General features: G+C 33.2%; 1 protein-coding gene across 1 annotated transcript; it reads right to left on the bottom strand.

The window, feature by feature from the left end:
* Positions 1-2,554: 2,554 nt before the first annotated feature.
* Positions 2,555-11,063, bottom strand: LOC134689754 (uncharacterized). Its single transcript, XM_063549724.1, has 8 exons — positions 11,048-11,063; positions 9,464-9,880; positions 8,892-8,980; positions 7,880-8,011; positions 6,781-6,900; positions 4,920-5,870; positions 4,407-4,628; positions 2,555-2,661 (listed from the first exon to the last, which is right to left on the bottom strand). Exons 1-7 carry the CDS (start codon positions 11,061-11,063, stop codon positions 4,500-4,502), a joined length of 1,854 nt encoding a protein of 617 aa, XP_063405794.1. The 3' UTR covers positions 2,555-2,661; positions 4,407-4,499.
* Positions 11,064-24,036: the final 12,973 nt, after the last annotated feature.

Below are 24,036 nucleotides of genomic sequence, written 5' to 3'. Positions count from 1 at the left end.
CATAGCAACGTATTTCATTATTACTTTTTATCAAGTTTTGAGAACAGAATATCCTTTTTTATGATTAAAGATGGGTATATAATTGTTTACCAATGTCAATTATTGCTAGCTGTACCTTATTCATTAAACATTTTTTAAAAGTGCCAAAAAGGTTAAAACAAATCTTGGAGCGATAAAATTTAATAAAAAGTAAGAAGAATTTTGAATTTTGCAACACAAAGCTAAGCCAGATCATTTATATTTCTATCATTCTAGCAAAGACAACTTTGATATAGGTTAATAAATCAAATTGTATTGACAACCTTATATGACAAATTAGAAAAGTGAGGATTTTTCAGCTAACAACAGTTGTAATAATTTACTGAATGACAAACACATACTCATAATCCCATTTCTCCATTCCAGAACATAACCATTGTGAAAAATATATGTATGTTTCATGCAAGATGCAATCAATGCTTACCCTTCCTGAGCACCATAGATGCCTAACTTTAACCTTGAACTTAAAAAGTCAGTGAACCATGTCTGAAGGTGTCGGGTCATATAGTTTCATGGATACTATAGTACATGTATATATATACATGTCAATGGTTATTCAACTACATACCAAACATCATAGGGTTTCTTACAATATAAACTTATCATAAACTTAAACCATGGACATAATTCAGTCAGTAAGCCATGACTGAGAGTTTTTTAAAATAAAATTAACATAGAATATTTATGATGTACCTTATCAAAAGACATGAATTCATAACAATGAATACATTTACACTATAAGCAAGATTTGAATTGCAGCAGATCAAGTTTACGAGCCTATTCCATCTACGCCAGTGACTTACAACCTTACGACTTTTCACAGTGCGCCAGAGGGTTGCTTCCTGTTCTGCAAATCATGTTTTGCTTATTGAATGATTTTTCCCCCAATAGTTAAAGACACCAAAATAATAATGATGGAAAGACAGAGAGGGACATAACAATAAATATCATCTTTTTTATCTTATAATAATACAGAAATATTTAAAAACAGGCTATTTTCTATATAACAATTGGAACCCAAAAAAGTTTAAGAAAGACAATTAAACAGAAATACCATAATTGAGCATAGACTACAAATTGAATAATATAACAAAGTTAGTGGTAAAGTTAGTTCCTGGCCAACACTTGTAACTCTTCCAATGTCTCTGCAGCTATTCCAGCTTCCATATCTTCTTCATCATAAGAATTGCATGCTGTTTTTCTCTTCTCTAAAACAAGTCTACTAAAATATGAAGCAATCTGAGTAGCTGATAAAAAATCATCTTTGGAAAAAAATCTTTTTCCAAGGCTGCTTTTAGCACTTCTCATTTCTAGGGAAACTTCTTCTGGGTCACACTTGTGTCCAGTTCTTTCTCCTTTTGAAAATTTTTCCTTCAAGAAAGAAATTTGTGTGGTCGTGAATTTTTTTACAGTTCGTCTTTGTTTTAGACCCCATCCTTCACACAATTTGCTGGAATTTTCAATTTCTGTAGTTTCGTGGCAACAGCTAGGTAAAACAACCAATTTCTGTTCAATTTTACTAGCATATTGTATCTTAGACTTATCAATTAAAGATGAAACCATTGGTTTTATTCTATGAGAACCAACATCCAAATGTCTGACCAAATTACCATACTTGCTAAACGTTGATAGACAATTTGGTTCTGAACAGGTAAGCAGGTTGCTCCCATTATCATCAATAACTTCCTCAATATCAACATCTGATTGATCTACTGCAATATTTGATGCTTCATTTCTGCATTCTTGAACTATAACACCTTGCTTGGCTGTTCTGGATGGAATTGAACAAAGGTGGCCAGCAAAAGCTTCTACCACTGTAATATTACTGCAACTCAACAACTGCAGCTTTAGTGATGAATTGGTAAGAAACTTTCCTTCCCCTATGCCATACTGTCTGAACACCCTTATACCCGTTTGTTGGTAGGCAAAGTTGTTCAGGGTTGTAATGTTATTAATTTGAGATTTGATCTCTTTCTTGTTACTGCTCTCTGGAGGTAGTGCAACAACCACAGCTACATTTCTTAAACTGCATATCTGAAGTGCTTTCTTGAAATCAGCTGCAGTGCACACATCATGTCCTTCATTTACATATTTTCTAATTGCTGATTTTATGTGTGCAGCCCTCCTGTCACAGATAGATTTTCCTCCCTGAGGATCAGCAAAATCCATTTGCACAACCTTAATGTTTTCTTCTTTATTGATAAGTGCTATTTCACTGACTGCCAAAAAACCATGGAAACATCCAGCATTGTCTGACCTTATGTAAGCCTTTTTGAGGGAAGGATTCATTTGTTGAAATTGTTGGAGAGTGTTTCTTAGTACAGCATTTGATGTTCTTGCATCTTGGGAAGCATTATCAAAGACATGGATAATGGTTTGCATTTTTAGGTCATCAGTATCAGAAGTATGATATGATCCTACACTAACATGCCAATTTAACCCTCTTTTGCCAAACCATTTAGACTGAGACTCTCTATAGCGCATGGGCAGGAATTTCATAGCCCAGTCTCTCTCTACCAAAACTTCATCTTTTGATAATTTATGCAGAATCTCACTTCTTGCTGTGTCCTGGTTATAGGATCTCAGGAGGTGTTTCTTCCACTCTTGGACCGCCTTTATACTCTGAAATATAAAAATTATACAGGTACATGAATATAATCCACTATTCTAAGACTATAACATGGCAATAAATAGTTCCTAAGGATTGACAGTTTATTCTACCAAAACAAAATTGGAACTTGATGTATCAGTTGTCATATATAAACTATATCATATATTAAATATAAAATCAAAATATTTCAACATAATGAAAAAAAGTGTCAAAGACTGATTACGTTTTTTAGTTTCCTAATTTCCTAAGTCCAAGAACCATAACTTTGCAAAAATCATCAGACCACAACAGAATTTGAACTTTATCTGTAACTTGTCATGGTTAAACTATACACCAACTATAAGATCAATATATTCAAGAATGACATAAAACAAGAGGCTCCAAAGAGCCGGTGTCGCTCACCTTGGTCTATGTGAATATTCAACAAAGGACACAGATGGATTCATGACAAAATTGTGTTTATAGTGATGGTGATGTTTTTGTAGATCTTACTTTACTGAACATTCTTGCTGTGTACAATTATCCCTATCTATAATGTTTGGATTCAGTGGAAAATGTTAGTAAAAATTTAAAATTTTATGAAAATTGTTAAAAATTGACTATAAAGGGCAATAACTCCTTAGGGGGTCAATCGACAATTTTGGTCAGGTTGACTTATTTTTAGATCTTACTTTGCTGTAAATTATTGCTGTTTACAGTTTATCTCTTTCTATAATAATATTCAAGATAATAACAAAAAACAGCAAAATTTCCTTAAAATTACCAATTCAGGGGAAGCAACCTAACAACCAGTTGTCCACTTCATCTGCAAATGTTAGAGCAGATAGATCTTGACCTGATAAACAATATCACCCCTATCAGATTTGCTCTAAATGCTTCAGTTTTTGAGTTATAAGCCAAAAACTGCATTTTACCCCATTGTTCTATTTTTAGCCATGGCAGCCATGGCGGTTGGTTGGCCGGGTCACCGGACACAAATTTTAATCTAAATACCCCAATGAGGATTGTGGCCGAGTAAAGTTTAATTTGGCCCAGTAGTTTTAGAGAAGATTTTTATAAAAGATAACTAAGATTTACGAAAAATGGTTAAAAATTTACTATAAAGGGCAATAACTCCTAAAGGGATCAACTGACCATTTTGGTCCTGTTGACTTATTTGTTAATCTTACTTTGCTGAACATTTTTGCAGTGTACAGTTTATCTCTATCTATAATAATATTCAAGATAATAACCGAAAACAGCAAAATTTCCTTAAAATTACCAATTCAGGGGCAGCAACCTAACAACCAGCTGTCCAATTCATCTGAAAATTTCAGGGCAGATAGATCTTGAACTGATAATCAACTAAACTCATGTCAGATTTGCTCTAAATGCCTTTTTTTGAGTTATAAACCAAAAACTGTGTTTTACCCCTATGTTCTATTTTTAGCCATGGTGGCCATCTTGGTTCAATGGCCGGATCACTGGACACAATTTTTTAAAATAAATACCCCAATAATGATTGTGGCAAAGTTTGGTTTTATTTGGCCCAGTAGTTTCAGAGGAGAAGATTTTTGTAAAAGCTAACGAAGACGGACGACAGACGCCAAGTGATGAGAAAAGCTCACTTGGCCCTTCAGGCCAGGTGAGCTAAAAATGTGGAAAACTGATTTCTCAGACAGACAGAGTAAAATCCCTAAGTCCACTTCAGCTTCAACGGTAAGGGGCTTTATGGGTAATTGGGAGATATCAGCAAATATACAATGGGATTTTTTACCTGTTCAACCATGTATATGGTGTCATCTTTTTGATCAGCTGACTCATATAATACTTCATCTGATGATTTCTCTATTTTTACCAGGGTTTCTGTTTAGTCATCACATTTCTTACACACTTGGTTGTGCTCATGTTGACAAGAAGCAGTATATTCTTTTGATTGATCTGATAAGGCAAAGTTACAACAATGGTCTGCAGTTTCAGATTCTTTGGAAATATGCAACTGAAAAGAATAAAAAAAATCATGTTATAATTATCTTCCTTTTTGTTGCAACTGAGAGGAAAGTCTGGAAGTTAAGAAAGAGTTTCTTGAATGTGTAGCTACTCGGTATTGTTAGCACAGTTGAGTTCAAGAGTTGCTGGTCTACAATGTCCTCAAATATTGGAGATTTTTTTTTTATGGAATTCAGAAATTCATTTTTATTAATGGAAAATTTAGATGTGCATAATATTCTCATTTTGTTTTTACGTTGATACACACCATGACATTTCTTTGAAATAATAAGTTAATTACCATGTATTCTATTTTGAGGTACTGCTTCCCCAAGGTTAAGGATTTCTGGATAGACTCTTGCCATAGTGCTCCCTTCCCCAGTTTTCCAAGTAATTCTGCAACTTTTTTTAGATCTTCAAACGCCTTGGCTCCATCAGCAGCATAGTTGTCCAACCCCTTCATGCACTTTCTAATGTTTGGTTCAACTGCCTTCATTATTCTCAAATAGGATCGTGAACTTGCTGTGGCATCAAAATGTGTGTCTTTACAATAGGATTCATATTGTTCAATAACACGGGTTCTTACACTGTTCAATATTATTTTTGGCACATGAAACACTTCCCCTGATGAAATCTTGAGATGTGTCTCTCCATATGGTGCATCTGTCATTATGGATGGACTCATAATGAAGTCCATGAAATGGCTTATCTGCTCATCTGTCAAACCCTCTCGACTATATGATGTTTTACTAACAGGTTGTCCATTACCAATCATTGAAGAATGTTTTCTGGCTGTGGTGTACTTGTATTTTGACAAGTCAGGAATAAATTCCTTGATTGCTTTCAAGGAGTAATTTCCCCCAAACAGAGATAAAATCTGTCTTTGTGTTCCCCAATCTGTGGCTTGGTTATATGCAGCAGATAAAACTTCAAGCATATTATTGTCATCTGATTGTGTTGAAGACAATCTTTGTAGCACAGCATTTGATAAAGAAGACACTTGTCCAGGAGCAATAACATTCAAAACTTCTTGAAAGATTGAAGTTGCTGTATTTGTGTGATTTCTTCTAGTGCGCTCAGATGCTTTCTCCCAATTACACTGTAGCTGGCTGACTGGATCTAGACCACAAACAGTCAAAAAATAATCCAGGGCTTTTCTTTTTAAGTCATTTTCAGGCACAGACTCTTGGCTGTCAGGCCGCCAAACACTACCCTGAGATTCATCATCTGTAAAATCTGTCTGGGAAAATTCCTACAAAGAATATGTTTATATCAAATTTAATAAAAGATCTTGCACTGATTATAAATATTTAAAAAAATTAAGTGTTATAACATTTAGTGCAGAATTTAAAATTTGATCGAGGTATAGCTAATATACACATTTAATGAATTTATATCTATGAGAGTGTTAACAAGGTAATTTTCCATAATATTAATATTTCCAAGCAGGCAACTCTTTTTAAAAAAAGTTGATTTTAGAACTTGTCCGAGATATTGCTGATATTAACCTTTAGTACTAGTATAAGTTATATACAAAAAACCTCACAGGAATTCCTCCTTTGGGAGCACTAACAAAACTGGACACCCAGTATTTCTATGTCCCCGCAAAAGTGCAAGGAGGATTAAAAATAACATTATATGTGAGTTTCCATCTGATGATTTAAGCCTTTTTCAACTGACTTTTATAGTTCGTTCTTATGTTGTACTGTTATACCACTGTCCCAGGTTAGAGGAGGGTTGGGATCCCGCTAACATGTTTAACCACGCCACATTATTTATGTATGTGCCTTTCCCAAGTCAGGAGCCTTTAATTCAGTGGTTGTCGTTTGTTTATGTGTTAAATTTATTTGTTTCTCATTCATTTTTTTACATAAAAATGGACATTAGTTTTATAGTTTGAATTGTTTTACATTGTCTTATCGAGGCCTTTTATAGTTGACTATGCGTTATGGGCTTTGCTCATTGTTGAAGGCTGTATGGCTACCTATAGTTGTTCATGTCTGTGTCATTTAAGTGTGACAAAAGTTTTTGTGACTCCATCGATGAAGACACTGACGCAGGCAACATATACATCACTAACAACGGATGATAGAGTAAATAAGTCATATATCTCATCTTGAATATAATGTAACAATATCAATGTGTTTTAGTTTTAAACTTACTGTAATTTCAGTTGTCTCACTTTCTTTTACTGATTCATTTTCTTCAAATTTGTCAAATTCTGCAAGGTAACCAGGACTGCTGCATTCCTTTTTCTGCTTGTTTTTCACATACATTTCATTCTATAAAAAAAGAGATTTGTTGTTATTTTATTTTATTCTTAAATTAAAACAAATAGAAACAAGAATAACACAATGAGGGTAATTAAACCAGTCTTGTTTTTTTCTTTTTTTGTGTCACACCATTTTTAAATCTATAACCATGACAGTGGAATTTGCTAATATCAAACTTTACCTTCATTGTTCCATCAGTAACAATATGTTAAATTCAAAAAGCTTTTATGAAAAATATAAGCAACAGTTCAAAGGTTATCATTATACATAGACACTGTACCAGAGCTGCTGGCTCACCAACTAACCTGCCTGTGTGCCATACAATACATACAACCAAAATATCAATTGCAAGATCTTTTTTCGAAAATCTAGTTAAAAAATTAAAATTCTATAAGATATTATTTTTTTTTATGAGCTCTATGCAAAATATTTGCCATTTTTAATTTTCTGCAAAAAAATCTCTCAACACTTCCATACCAGAATTTAAATGACAGCAAAGTTGACAAAATAATTCATCAACTTTTAAACTGAAGTCAGAGAATGGAAGCCAATTTTGGGATCTTCATAAGAACATATATACATACAGACAATCATGGGTAAAACATAATGCCCCATTAACATAGCAGCGGAGGCATAACAATCAGATTTGAAATAGAAAGCTTCACAATAGGTGCTGACCTTTTGTACCCCACTTTATATAATAAATGGAGACTGTGACACAGATGATGCCCTCGTTCAGATATAATACCATTAAGGATTGGTAAAGGTAACACCAACCAAATTGGAACTTGATCTATGTTTTCTATAATTTTTGTTTGGGGAAAATTTAAGTAAGAGAATGGAAATCATTTGGGGAATGACATACAAATGTACAGACAGATAAGGCTTATGCATATTACCTGTTTATCAACAAGTGTTGCATAAAACCATAAAAGCTCTGTCAAATATGACTTGATATATAAAGGTACATTATAAACAGCTGACTTACTGTAATTTCATATCTCTCACTTTCTTCTAATGATTGTGATTCTTCCATAAGATAGTCAAGTTGATCTGCTAGGTAAAACTGACTGTGCAACTCCATATTTGTCTCTAGATCTCTTTCAATACAACTTTCATTCTGGAAAAAAAAATCAATCAATTCCAATCTGGCTGCATCATTTAAATATGTATATATATGGAAAATTACTGAATCTACTATGTTTTTGGAAATCATATAAAAATGAGGATACCCAGTAACCCTATCAATATTTATATTATGATACACGGACCAAAACTGGAAGGTATTGTACTAGACAGCTCATCCATAATTTTTTTTTCTTCTTCGTTTTAGCCTTTTGGCCAAGTTGGCATTTGAACACCACCAATATAAGGATTTCCTGATGTGGCTTGATTGTGATTTTAACTTGAACTAGCTGGCATGATCAGTAACTGCTGCGAGTACTCTCAGATCTGTACTAATTCTTTTTATTGTTGGGATATACAAGTACCCAGCCACGTCCACTGTGTGTTTTTTTTTAAAGATTTATTTCTATTTGTATTCATCTGATGAGTAAAGCTTTTTCCAACTGATGTATTATAGTTCGTTCCTATGTTGTACTGCTACACCCCTGTGTCTCAAGTCAGGGGATGGGTTGGGATCCAGCTAACATATTTAACCCCACCACATTATGTATGTATGTGCATATCCCAAGCCAGGAGCCTGAAATTCAGTGGTTGCTGTTTGCTGTGTTACATATTTAATTTTCGTTAATGTTTTTGGTAGATTAATTAGGCCGTTAGTTTTCTCGTTTTAATTGTTTTACATTTGTCATTTCAGGGCCTTTTACAGCTGACTATGCAGTATGGGCTTTGCTTATTGTTGAAGACTGTATGGTGACCTTTAGTTGTTTATTTCTGTGTCATTTGATCTCTTTTGAAGAGTAATTGTCTCATTCAGTCATTGGCAATCACACCATATCTTCTTTTTTATATTTTTATAAATTATAATTGATTCTTACATTCAGCTGGCATTCATAATCTTTATTATCCTTTGTTTCATGGTCCTTTAATTCTTTCACTATTTCTTTCCGACAAAAAGTACACACCCCTGTAAGCAAAATGTAAAAAAAAACTTTACTTTATATTGAACTGGAGGATGTCATAACTGTTCATGACTAAAAATCATTCAAAGAAATGATAGGTCAAATACATACAAATAATGTACAGCATGGATTAGTTACAATTTATTATGTTGTTTGGATTTGGAAGAAGTAGTAATTTGGTTTATATGATTGATTGATGTTGTTTTAATGTATTATCAGGGAAAGCAAATCCTGACATGATTACAGAGTGAAAAGTGAGGCCCCACATGGGAGGTTCCCATAATCACATTTATCATTAACTATTTCTTTAAACTCAAGAGTCTGTAATAAAAAAAATCATGTAATATTTGGTTTAGTAATCAAATAATCAGTAACAAATGGCCAAATAATCACATTTATAATCAATAACCCCATGAGGAGGTTCAAAGGTTTGTTATTCATAGTTTGAATATTGGTTCATTGGACTTATTCTTTAAATAGATTGTTACCTGGTCCAATCTGTATTAATTGGTGTCTTTGTTTCCACAGATAAAGGGACTGACACAAAGCAATAGTTCCTTTCAAAAGAGGTTTCTTTCTTTTTTGTGTTTCCTTTCCCCTTGAACAATATTTCAGCATGCATAATTGACTGCTTCTCCATCCTAAGCCTAATCTGTACCTATGGTTTGGACAAATTGTGCATTGCTCTGTTGGTATATCAAACAATCCTCCACGATATTTTAATAAGTCAGCTTCATTATTGACATCTTTAAAGTTTATATGAAAACGTCTGCAGTGAGATTCAATGGATTTGGTGCATGATATCAGAGGTAGAACTTTGTTACAATCAGCTTTAGCATTTGACTCACAAAATATATTATTTACACTAGTAAATTCTCCAAAGCTACAGCATAAAGGATTTCCACCTGCAAAAAAATAGAATCATTTATCAATAAAGTTAGAAAAAAATCAATAGTGAAATATCGCTTTATCAGCAAACATATCTAACATATGTCTTAGGCCTAAATCAATTTATTGTTTGTTTCCCCGATCACGACCCTGCCAAGCCAGGTGTGGGTACTAAGGTAGGTAGGTAGGTAAACAGTTTTTTTTCTCCAAAAAACCTGAATATTATTGGATGATCTGGCAGGCCCGGAAATCAGAAATGAATAAAATAATATTTGACTTATTTTTAACAATAAAATTTCATGAGTAGGATCACTTTTGAATGGTCGGTAGGGATTGGGGAAACAAACAATATTTTGTTTTAGGCCTTATATCAAAAGTTTAATTTATTTTCCAAAACCAAAAAAATATTTCTGACCTCAAAATTGAAATGACTGTAAAAAGTCTATTATCATAAATAACATACAAAAAATAAAATAATTCCCATGACCATATTTTTAAGTTATTGCATGGATAATTGTTTAAAAACAGTACAGTGGCAGGTTAAAGTAAATGCATATTCAGGAAAAGAAAATGATATTATGCATATTCAGTGACTCTTATTTGCACAAAACTCTTACATTGAACTGGACTTGTTAGAGCCAAAACTTTAAAATTGGGAAATTTAAGCAAGAATATCAAAAATCGAACCTTTTTCTGGTAATTCAAGCATCAAATTCAAATTTGAAGTTATATTGAATAACTGCCCCTCCCCCTTTTTGTATGTATGTGCCTGTACCAAGTCAAGAGCCATTAATTCAGTGGTTGTTGTTTGTTTATGTTTTACATATTTGTTTTTCGTTCATTTTTTTATATAAATATAAGGCCATTAGTTGTCTCGTTTGAATTGTTTTACATTGTCATATAGGGGCCTTATATAACTGACTAGTCACTATGTGTTATGTGCTTTGCTCATTGTTAAAGACCGTATGGTTACCTGTTATTGTAATTTCTGTTTCATTTTGGTCTCTTAAAGAACGTAATGTCTCATTGGCAATCATACCACATCTTCAGTCAACCCAGTAAGGCAGTATATATCCAGAAATTTTATGGCAAAACAGCTTGTGATTTGGACAGTGCTCATATTTTTTATTTGTACCTAGAAAAATGAATGGTTGCAGTGTGGTGGTTAATATTTTTCAAATTACCTGATTGATGTGCCATAATTGTTGTTCATATTGTATGTACAGTATCTTATTGCTGCAAAAATCTTGTAAATCGTCTGCAATCCTCAAATCAATGTTGTTGTCTGCTGTACAGGAAGTGTGTAAGGGAGATAATCGAGTATCTCAGTTGTCAGGGGAGATAATCAAAACATGTTCCAACTGCATTTCATTCAAATTTTCAGCTTTCCGTAACTGTCCTTTGAGTCATTTGCTACCCGATTTTGTTTTATTTGTTTTTCAACTAGCATGTCTGCTTGTTGTTAAATGTATAACTTCAATGATAATATGTTGCGCTTTTGAAAAAATGAATATTGAACATTAATTAAATTTATCGATCAAAAGGGGCAATAAATTACACAAACCACTCAAATATCCTTTGACAAAATAATTATTATTTCTATAATTTTTCCTTTATTTATTAACTTTTTACTTAAGTATAAACATTTTCTTTAATTTTTAAGCGTTTATTACATTGTAAAATGTGTATAATATGTCAAAGTACAAAACAGTCATTGGTTATATATGGATCCCAGGTGTAAGGGTCCTAATACACACAATAAAAATGGATTTCAACAACAAAAAATGTTTTTATGCCTTATATAAGATGGATACATGAAAATATCAACATTTGAAGAAATTCTATATTTTTCTATTTTCCATTTTTTTGCTGAAAAGCTCAACGATTCACGTCCCAGCCTCTTAAATATCCAGGAGTAGAATATCATAAACATGAGATACTTTCACCAAAGATACCTGGGTTTAAATTGTTTTCAATAGACGCCCGTTTCAACTACAAAAGACTAATCACTCACACTCGGAACAAGAACAATGATATGTCAAAAAAGGACCAACATAAAAAGCTTTGCGAATCCTCAATTCCGGCCGATACAGATTGTATTAATATGATTCAGTTATTGAATGTTATGTAGTGTCAATGGTTATTATGTTAAAAATTGCAATGATACTATGACACAATTACTACACACACACATACACACACACACACACACATGTATCACTTTCTGTTGTTGTCTGTTTTATGGTCGGGTTGTTGTCTCTTTGACACAATCCCCATTTCTATTCTCAATTTTATTTTCTCGTCTCGTTAACATCATAAATATAAACGATTGTCATATACATAATAATACAGTATAAGCTAAGTTTAAACTATTCATCATGTTCATAAAATGTTAAAATATTCGAAATCGAATTAGGTTCTAAAATAGCAACTCCGTTATAATGTTTATACGTAAACATGACTCTTATTCAGATTTCTTAAGACGAATATACAATTGGAAGCATACTTTGAACTTATTAATATGAGTTAAAATTTACAATGTATTACACTTTGTCTTTTCTATAAACAAAGTAGTTTTTGAATTAACAACCAATTGGTTGGATTTGTTTTCTAGATAGAAACAATAAAATACAAATTAGATCAAGAATAAAAACATGATGTTCTAGTTATACATGTTATAAAAATAGAGATGAAAGGCGAACATAAACGAATAACAATCAAACGTCAAACAACTGAATACAAAATATAACATAGAAAACAAAATGTTTAAGCAAATTGAACCCCACGAAAAATCTGGATTCATCCCAGGTGCTATGGATCGGCAAGCAAATCCTACTCCGCATATGGCTACTGGTGTGCAAGTTTTGTTAGTAGAAACGACTTTATGTAGAATGTACGTATAATGTGTTATTTCATGTTCATTATTCATTCAAAGGAAGTAAGTTAGTGTTCCAGCCGTTGTTCAATCTAGCAGAATGTGATGCCAGAAGATATCAACCTATAGTGTTCACCACTCATGGAAACAGTGAATTTATCTACAGTAAATCAAAGTGTACTGAAGAGGGACAGGTTGTATTCAAGAATGATTCTTCTAGCGCCGATACTGCTTGTCGTTGTGACTACACAAAGGGGTATGCTTTTGTTACGAGACCAACACACCGTTGTTTCTGTAACCCATCAGAGGAAGATTGTTCGTGTGTAAGAGTTACATGTTCAAATCTAACACGAGGTTAGTTTTTTTAGATATAAGATCGATAAACATTAATGGAAGACAACCTTTTCCTTATTTTGTTTTTCTTGGCACTCTTTATATACACTTACATAAATCGAAATAAACAAAAAAGCTAAGTTGATTGCTCGTCGTTTAATCAATATTTGCTTAAACCGATTTTTTGTCCCTCGATAGTAAGAAGATGAATAAAGGCAACATTTGTATACCGCTGTTCAATAGACTAGTTATATTTGAATTAAGTTAGACAAAATATGGATAAACACAGGCCGCAGTAGAATAGCGCTGTTAAATATCGATTGAGAGAAAACAAGTCCGGGTTACAAATCAAAACCTAGAGAAACACATCAATGATCAGATGAAGACAACGAAACAACAGAAACTATGAAGTTCAACAATAACTAACTACAATGCAACACACACAGAAACGACCTAATAGATAATAAGTGCTATTTGCCTGAATTCGTATATGATATTTCAAGAAAAAATTATTGGTTAAATTTGGTTATGTGGCTAGTAACAAACTAAAACCGAGGGAACCAAATCAACTATATGAGGAAAACAACGGAACAACAAAACGCTAAAACAATAGCAAATTGCTATAGTCCTGAGTTGGTACAGGACATTTAAAGACAAATGGTGGTTGGTTGGAACCTGTTTTATTACTTGCCAAACCACCCGCTTAAATGGATATGTTAAAATACGAAATGACACAACGTGACGTTTATATTATAACAGGCAAGTTTTTAAAAATAAAATAATTTATTTCATTTATAGACACGAAGAAGAATATATTAAAAAAACAATATGGAATCTGACATCATAAAACACACAAGCTATTTTTATCAATTATCTATGCAAAATTTAACATGTACCAATCATGCCAATGGCTCATCTTTGTTGTTTGGGGCTGAGGCAAAATTATATTTCAATCCAAAACCTAATGCAAACATTGGAGAGTGTCAGAGGTCAAAAAGAATAAAATTTGATTATGGTATTCAATTACTGAAGAAAAAAAAATATGGAACAATTCAGATATATTAGTTATCAAAGGTACATAGTTTATTTAAACATTTATTCCGTAGATTATCAATGCATTACTGATGGGGAGATAATAACAAATGCAACATGCCAGGAGATACATCAATCAATGTAAGTTATTTCGTTACTGGAAGAGTTCTTTCCTCTTAACATATCATTTGATAAAATCTAAACTAATATGTATGTAAGAAACACCGGATGATCTGTTCAAAACACAGTTTGATTAATTCTTTTTGTTTGTGTTCATAATATAGATATAGGAAGATGTGGTGTGAGTGCCAATGAGACAACTCTCCATCCAAGTAATAATTTAAAAAGTAAACCATTATAGGTTAAAGTACGACCTTCAACACGGTGCCTTGGCTCACACCGAACAACAAGCTATAAAGGGCCTCAAAATTACTAGTGTAAAACCATTCAAACAGGAAAACCAACGGTCTAATCTATATGAACAAAACGAAAAAAAACGACAACTACTGTACATCAGATTCAGAAAATTTGTTTTCATGTAACACATGCATTAAATAACCTTGCAAGTGAAAGCTGAGGTAAATATAGAACAGCGTTCGATCGTCATAAACAAACTTGGTTGATAAATTGAAACTCAATAATAAATGACTGTTATTTGATAAATACAGTCGCTTTTGTATATAAGTTGCATTCATTGTGGTTAATGATTCATTCATAGAGGCATGCAACGTTTTGTTCATTCTTTAAAAAGAAAAATAGTTTATGTTTTCTCTCTTTTTCACTCCTGTCTTTAATTTTATTAAGGGAAATTGCAATTAAACGATTGATTTTTTTCTAACGTGCTTTGTTTTTATACGTGTTGTTCCTTTAGTTGACATATAAGGTTTGTTTTATAGTGATTAATTATGTAACACAATGCTAACTGCAGTACCCCTATTTTTGTCATTTTTGCCAATTTTGTGTGTTTGTTTTGTTCACACCGCGTCAATACAATTATCTATTGTAAACAACCGAGAAACACACATTAGTTATCATTTAAGTCATTTTGAAAATGTACCGGTTGTGAATATAATACCTGTTGTCATAGTGTACGCAGTCTATTTTATTAGAAATGCATATCAAGATATAATGGCATCTGACACAGGTTTTATTCCAATTTAAGTTTTGTAAACTCGGATTTTCCTCTTTTCTCTCTGAAAAAAATTATAAGCTTGAAACTGACTATGTCGACATATCCCAAATTATCATGATGCTATTCTTGACGTTCGTTAATAACTAATTTGGTGTTCTATATATAATGAAAAGGTGGAACAACGATTGTGTACTGCATTATCAATCATTATATGCAGTGCCCACAACATTATATGCAGTGCTCACAACATTATATTAAGTGATCACACCATTATATCAAGTGCTCACAATATCATATTAAGTGCTCAAAACATTATATGCAGTGCTCACAACATTATATGCAGTGCTCACAGCATTATATGCAGTGCTCACACCATTATATGCAGTGCTCATATCATTATATTAAGTGCTCACAACATTATATTAAGAGCTCACAACATTATACGCAGTGGTCCAAACATTATATACAGTGGTCACAACATTATATGAAGTGGTCAAAACATTATAGGAAGTGCTCACAACATTATATGAAGTGTTCACAACATTAAACGTCTTTTGTTGTATGATGAGATTGATGTATGATGAGATCATTCGGTAAACTTCGTTTTTTAGCGGAAATTACCGAATCCATATTTGGAAAATTACGGTAAATTAATGTCCAGCAAACAAATTTAAACATTTATTCTTCTTCTTCTTCTTTTGTTACAGAAAACCATCAACGTACTGATATATTATTATATATGTTATCATTAAGGCAGTATGCAATATTTAAAACTGAAATAAGTAAATTAAGAAGTATGATCAATTTATCACAACTTTATTCCACACCAGGGCATTTTAAACTTATTTTGAGGATCAGTTTCACCATATTCACAACTTAATATGTATATTTATTTAAGTGTTTATTAAATTGCTTCGCCGAATGCAGTTGGATACGAACGCAGATGTCCAACCATGAACCGTTCGGACATAAATGGACACACTTTTCACGCTTGATTCAGGTCTGAATTTGGAATGTAATTAAATATTTGACACATAATAGGTTTCTGACACGGAATAAATGTAGTCAAAGAATTAAAAATTGGTTATATAATTTGAATTGATACTTAATTTTTGGTTTTTGCACCACGCTGTTGCAAATTGCCCCACCCCTCCAAAAATTAAAAAAATACCCTCCTTTTTTTTATTTTGAGCAATAAATTATGCTGTTGCATACTGACCCCAACATCAAGAAAAGAAAAATGTATCCCCCACTTTTTTCTATTTATCTTCTGAAATCTGATATAGGAAAAAAATCTTTACACATAATTTTAAAGCAGTGTAAGGAAGGTAATCAAACATGTCTGGATTACCTTAATATATTTGAATCACCTTCCTTACACTGGTTTCAAATTGTCTTAATTGACCATTAACCAAGAAACCCTTGTTTTCCCCTCTTGTTTGCCTCTAATTCCTAAATGGTTTGAGCCATAACACATCCCCCACCTACACCTCCGAGCAAATCATGACCATCCCTTTTGTAGTTTGAAACTTATGGAGATTCATACACTTAATGACTGGAAACTACAAAAATGTTTATTTCCTCCCCCTTTTTGGCCCCTAGTTCCTAAACAGTTAAGACCATAACCACCCAAATCAATCCCAACCTTTCTATAGTTGTAATAAACCTTGTGTTAAAATTTAATTGATTTCTATTCACTTATACAAAAGGTATTATCCGGAAAACATCTGTCTTCGGCAACGCTGACGACGACGACGTGATAGCGACCATTTTTTCTTTCATTTTTTTTTGCAGTCGTATTAAACATGTTGATTTATACACATATATTGTGCATTTCTGAATAAATTTATTCAGATTATTCGGGATTGTAAGTAAGATATGATGTAATGAGCCAGTATTTTTCATGGAGAACCAAATATCTGTCAGTATACTGTTCATTGTATTTTTTTTTTATTAATGTTGGTCAGCAATTGCAAATATAATTTTACTTAAACATTTTCGATTTGCAATCATATTTTAAAAAGGCATGTCACAGCAATGTTTGGTGCAAACAAACTAGTTTGTGATTTTAAATTCTTTTAAGAATATAATTCGGACTATGCTATACATAAAAGTCAAATAAGTTTCGACAATTTTCCATTTTTTTCCGTGAGTGATCCATATTCATCAGAAAAATGCCCCACAGAAACAATCATTATCTTACCTCCTGTACATTTCTAGGAATATGATTGATTAAAAGCGACCTCGTGGAGACCGTGTATATTCAATATTAGGTTAGTAGGGAGGCGTGGCTTATTTCAATACACGGTTAGTTGTGGATTTACGACTTGGACACTGTTTGATTGTTTAAAACTATTAAAGTTCTGTTCAATATTGTTGATATCAAGGTTGGTGATACAAAATATTTATCGTTTACGTTAGTTGTTTTGTGCAGACCAATTGAAGAAGGTTCTAAAAATTGTACACTTGAACACTTTAATACAGAAAAAAAAGATGTGTTATGTTAGCAAATAAGACAACTTTAGTCTAAATTCAACAAATAAAGATAGTCGGTAAGATAAATTCGTTACATAGTGTGCTAGTGACCTGATATGATATATACAGGGTAAGTAAATTCCATATGGGGTTCGAGCTTCGCTTTCACCCCGTATGGAATTTACTGACCCTGTATATATCATGATATTAGGTCACTAACACACTATGTTACTAATATGATCTGTCGTCAAAAGTAACTTTCCAGATAGCGAAAAATATATTCAGATATGAAATTTTCAATCTTTTACATTGATCCTAACATGGGATATGGAAAAAAAATTGGTAGCAAAAATAACAGAAATCCCCTGACTATAGACAAGCTAGTAGGCGAGCGCCAAAACAAGGATTCGGAGGTTTTTAATGCACCTATCTAACACACGGCTATATGATATATCATTTGAAAGGTCTTTTATCGTACATTCAGAATTGCCTGGTCGTCAAACTGGGAAATGGTCACATTTTAAAAAAAACGGCAAAAAAGGGGGGAAAAATATAAGTCATAATTTGACGATATTGTTCGAAAAATGCAGTTTAAGAACAAGTTCATCTGCAATATAATATGAAATATATCATTTGACAAACTAAAGTCTATCTAATTTTTGTTTCTGAAATAAAAAAAATTTAAAAAGTGTTTAAAATGAAAAAATCTCGTATTTTTGTGAAAATCATAATTTTTACGGATATTGACGCAAAACTCTCGGTAATATTTAATTTTGCATCTAAAAACACACAAATTCTATTGGTTTTATATTAGTAACATATATAACTAGTTTTTTTAGTTCTAATGTCTCGCCTAGCTTGTTTTTTATACCTACAAAATATTGATAAAACTATATTAAAGCATATCTTAAAACTGCGCTAAAGCGCATATTTACCATGTTTACAGCACAGTTAAAAATAAATGTTATTTTGGTCTCCTGTTAGTTCGACAGTTATAAATACAATATGATTTAATTGTCTTAAGCTTGCCAACCACGTCAAGGCCGAAGATCACTAGCAAGGTGTTGTTTTTTTTGTTGTTTTTTGTTTTGTTTAGATCACTTGCAAGGTGTTGTTTCTTTTTGGGTTTTTTCTTAACTACCACTATCATCGCATACGGAACTAAAGTACACAACCATTTGGTAGAGTTATTACAAAACACAAAATTAATAATAATATACATATTTACATTGAATAACAGTGAGGCGACTTAAACTTTGTATTGCCCCATTGCTCAAATGCTCTTTCGCTATTAGTCAATGGTATCGTTTTCATCTTCATCATCGTCATTCATTTGATCTTTTTTAGAGGTTGATGTTCTCTTTAGAATAAATATTTTGGCAAGTATCACTGCCCTGACATGGACAAAGCTCCGTGCAAGACATTTGCTGCTCTCGGCAAATACATTTCTTGCTACGTATTTATTCCCTCTTGCAAGAACATACTAGATCTTGCATTTAATCGGACTTCATCATGCCTAAAAAGTAGAATGGATATGGGCCATGTAAACTCTTTTCCATCCGTATTCATAAGGAGACAAAGGATTTGGATGATCGAGATGTGAGGACATCCAAATTGTCGTTTGTTGAAATGACCGCAACATATGTTCTTTGAATGCAGGTTCACTTGAGTCTATGCATGTTACAAGTTTAACACGTAACTTGTTTAAGTCAACATCTGATGAAGCGAATTTTTCTTATAAGTCACACAAGCTTGAAATAAGCTCTATGACAGCTGACAACGATGTGGAAAAAGCAATCTTGTCAAAGTTTTGGAGTTTTGTAAACTTACTCGAAGATTTCCTTATCAACTTGAAAACAGTCTTTTTGCCAATCCCAATTTTAGCAGAAGTGGTATCACAACCAGTTCAAGCATGAACTACAGGGAGAATGTTAGCTAGTAAAGGTGAAAAAGATTTACTTAACTCATGGATTGGCATGTACTTTCTACAGTTCCTAAGAGAATTAGTTGACCCCGTCAAAAACCACATTTGTTCAGTCGACACAAGAATCTTGAAATAATGAACACAGAGCACAAGAACATCTGTATCGGAACACTTGATTATGATTGGTCGCCTTATATTCAACTGCTAAAAGATTTTATGAGAGTATCACATGAAGCAAGATTCTGGTGTCTGTGTCTTCATACGAACAGGACAGATCTGAAGATCGATTACATGCTCTCATTGAGTGTTGTCGCTCTATTCTGGATTGGAAAATGCGCCGTCAAGAACTAAACATTTGTTTTCATCCTGGAACATATCAGACAAATTACTGCTCAGATAATCTCAAAGGAAAGAGCTTGCTTGTTTTTGTGCTTGGTAGACATTTTTTCCAGTCTGGAACAGTTCGGCCTTCAGCGATATGAAACTTTTTCGTAGTTGTTGCCGATCGTCTATGTCGCTCTGCTGATTTTATGAAATGTTCAGTAATAGTGTCATAGCGATCGAAGACATCAACAACATTGTCTGTGAATCGGAAGCATGATTGTAAAAGATGGACGAAAGATACCAACAGGGACAGTCAAACTCATAAATCAAAAATAAACTGACAACGCCATGGCTAAAAATGAGTGCCTGCATAATGTAAGATTTGGCCAAGTCTCCAATTGTGGACATCCTTTTAACATCAAATGACTGAAATCATGCCATTTCTTATTGGTACGGTAGCACTGTGATCAATTTGAGGAATGTTAGGGACTGATCCTACCTTAATTTTCAAATTCATGGGAAGATCAGACTTGTTTGTCTTCCTCATAATTCCATCGTCATAATATATGCAGTGGGAATGGGACAAATTAGATAGGACGAAACAGTTTCCACAGATACGTCATCTCTACATTTAGTTAGAGATAGTGCACGGGTAAACACAAGCTCGGGAATCAAATGACCTTTTACAACTTGCCCAGATTTGCATTTTAGTTGTACTTTGGGGTTCATACCCTCAAATTTCTTCAGTCCTGATCTTTGTCTGTTGATAGTGATGACTCAACAAATATCTTCCTTTTTCACGTTTTTGTTTTTCAAGTTTCAACTGATTTTAACAGTGAATCTTCAATGTCGTGACTTGCATGGAGACCAGTTGAAATGTTCATATGCTGACGGGAGAGATTATCAACGTCAAATGGTTTTGTCATATTTTCTGTTATATAAACAGTTAGATCGTCTACAAATGGTTTATCCCTTTTCATTGCAGCTGGTTTTGCTTCATCGTGACATTGGTCACCAACCTAGATAAGACACGCACGTGCTCTCATTGGCGATGTTATCTGACTAAGCAAATGCCTTGTAAGATTCAATCTTATCAATGAAGCCTTCCTCTTTGTTAAACCAACAATGCCTCTAACAACCTTAACACATCATCATGTCTTTGCCTTAAGCTATAAGCATTCATTAAGGTTGTGGAACCTCTATTAGTTGTCATACTAAGAGTCTCTTGTGTGATATTTTGACATATTATACAGCATTGCTAATTATGGACATGCGGCAGCGCTTCATTGGAAGTGGCGCACATTTCACAGGACTTGGACACTCATCAATGTCATCAATGATGAGAATTATGATAATATTCAAGAATATACTATTATACAAAATGCAGTCTGCTGCTTACATAGCACATGCTAATATCATTAGTAATGGTTAAAGTGGTCTTTTGGTAACACATATACGAATATTTATCTAGTAATATGTTGAAACACGACTTGTGTTTTTGAAACTCAAGTGTTACCTATGCATATTAGATACTAGATTTATATAAATGTTTAGCGTCTGGAATAAACACGATACAGATCCGGAATACCGTTTAATAATGCAGATTTTAGAAAAGTCGTCAAACGTTTATTATCCATCATTGAGCTTCGATGTGTGTCGCAATCTTTTCTGGGTATATGGAATTTATAAAAACAAAACATATAAGAGTTTTAATAAGTCATTGACACTGACAATCTAAAAAAATATGGTATTTTTTTTTACATTTTAGGGTTGGTCTTACAGATGCCTCAGAATCAACTAATTTTTCATAAAATCTTCTTTTTATTAGATTCCATGTCTTTTTAGAATGTATTCCAAGCTATCTTAGATAAAAACGAATAATATATTTACAACAATGCCGATATATGCAATGTTAAGTATCACCGTATAATCCAAAGTAATTCGACATGTCTGTGTTCTCGTGAGATTTGCAAGAAACGTGACCATAGGGAACTTTGACGACCACCCAAATCGTATGCGCTAGAAGTTTTTCTTTCGATTGATACCAAAATTAGCTGTGTGTTCGATAGGTGCATTAAAAACCTTAACGAGAGGCTTTTTCTCAAATCTGCGCTCGCCTATAGTATGTGAGATAAATTAGAACGCCAATAACAACAACGAGAATAATTCACAGTAAAACAATACTAGAAGTTCTCCATTATTATAATTATATTACAATTACATATTGACACAATAACAAGTATCGTTTTAATTTGTGCTTCTGTTACAAAATAAATTGTGTGGACTTTAAATACAAGAGTGCACACGCTGAAATGTCTCGCCTTCTTTACTAATCATTGATAGTTTGTAGATAGTCCTAAATGTAAAGCTTTATTACAACTGTCACATTAACTTAACATTATCCAAGAAAACTAAAAATTGACCAATGAACCATATACAAATAAGGTCAAGGTCAGTTGGACAATGCCAGGCAGACATGACTGTACAGCTAACAATTCTTCCATACAGCAAATATAGTTGACCTATTGCTTATAGAGTAAGAAAAACAGACCAAAACACAAACACTTAACACTGAGCAACATGAGCAATGAACCGTGAAAAGAAGGTCAAATAAAACGCGCGCAACTGACAATTAACTTTTGATTATTGAACCATGAAAATGGGGTCAAGGTCAGATGACACCTGCCAGTTGGACATGTACACCTTACAATCATTCCATACACCAAATATAGTAGACCTATTGCATACAGTATGAGAAAAACAGACCAAAACACAAAAATTTAACTATAACCACTGAACCATGAAAATGAGGTCAAGGTCAGATGACACCTGCCAGTTGGACATGTACACCTTACAATCATTCCATACACCAAAAATAGTAGACCGATTGCATACAGTATAAGAAAAACAGACCAAAACACAAAAACGTAAATATAACCACTGAACCATACAAATGAGGTCAAGTTCAGCTGACACCTGCCAGTTGTGGACTTGACCACCAAAATTTAACATTGTTCACTGATCCATGAAATGAGGTTGAGGTCAAGTGGAAACTGTCTAACAGGCATGAGGACCTTGAAAGGTACGCACATAACAAATATAGTTATCCTATTACTACTAATAAGAGAGAATCAAACATTACAAAAAATATTAACTTTTTTTCCAAGTAGTCACTGAACCCGGAAAATGAGGTCAAGGACATTAGCCATGTGACTGACGAAAACTTCGTATCATGAGGCATCTATATACAAAGTATGAAGCATCCAGGTCTTCCACCTACTAAAATATAAAGCTTTTAAGAAGTGAGCTAACACCGCCGCCGCCGCCGTAGCCGCCGCCGCCGGATCACTATCCCTATGTCGAGCTTTCTGCAACTAAAGTCGCAGGCTCGACAAAAATTAAAGAAGTGCTCAGCAACAAATAGCAATACTCGTTCATGTGTTGTTGCTATCATTTGGACCTAAACACAAATTTGAATCATTTTTCAAGGTCCATTGTTATCAAAAAAGTGCGATCTAAAAGATATTATTCTTATATATTATAAGTTTGATTACATTTTGTATCTTAAGATACCTTAACCAGAATTAATTTAGGTCAAGTAGTTATCAAAGGTACCATGATTATAATTTAGTACGCCATATGTTCGTTTCGTCTACTTAAGACTCATCAAAACTTTGAATTTTTCGAAAAACTAAGGATTTTCTTACCCCAGGAGTAGATTACCTTAGCCATATTTGGCACAACTTTTTGGAATTTTGGATCCTCAATGCTCTTCAACTTTATATTTATTTGGCTTTTTAACTATTTTGATCTGAGCGTCACTGATGAGTCTTATGTAGACGAAACGCGCGTCTGGCGTTTACAATTATAATCCTTGTACTTTTGAGAACTATCATCAGTGACGCTCATCTCAAAATATTTATAAATCCAAACAAGTACAAAGTTGAAGAGCATTGGAAATTACTCTTTTTTCATGAACAATCATTACTATCCAATAATAGTAAATCATTCTTTTTAACTCACAGTTTGTTTGAATCTTTACCTAATGCAACACTTAGATGCATGCTTTTTTATTAGT

This window comes from Mytilus trossulus, chromosome 11 (assembly GCF_036588685.1).
Source record: "Mytilus trossulus isolate FHL-02 chromosome 11, PNRI_Mtr1.1.1.hap1, whole genome shotgun sequence".
Lineage (NCBI taxonomy): Eukaryota > Metazoa > Mollusca > Bivalvia > Mytilida > Mytilidae > Mytilus > Mytilus trossulus.
This window is presented reverse-complemented; position numbering and strand designations above follow the sequence as displayed.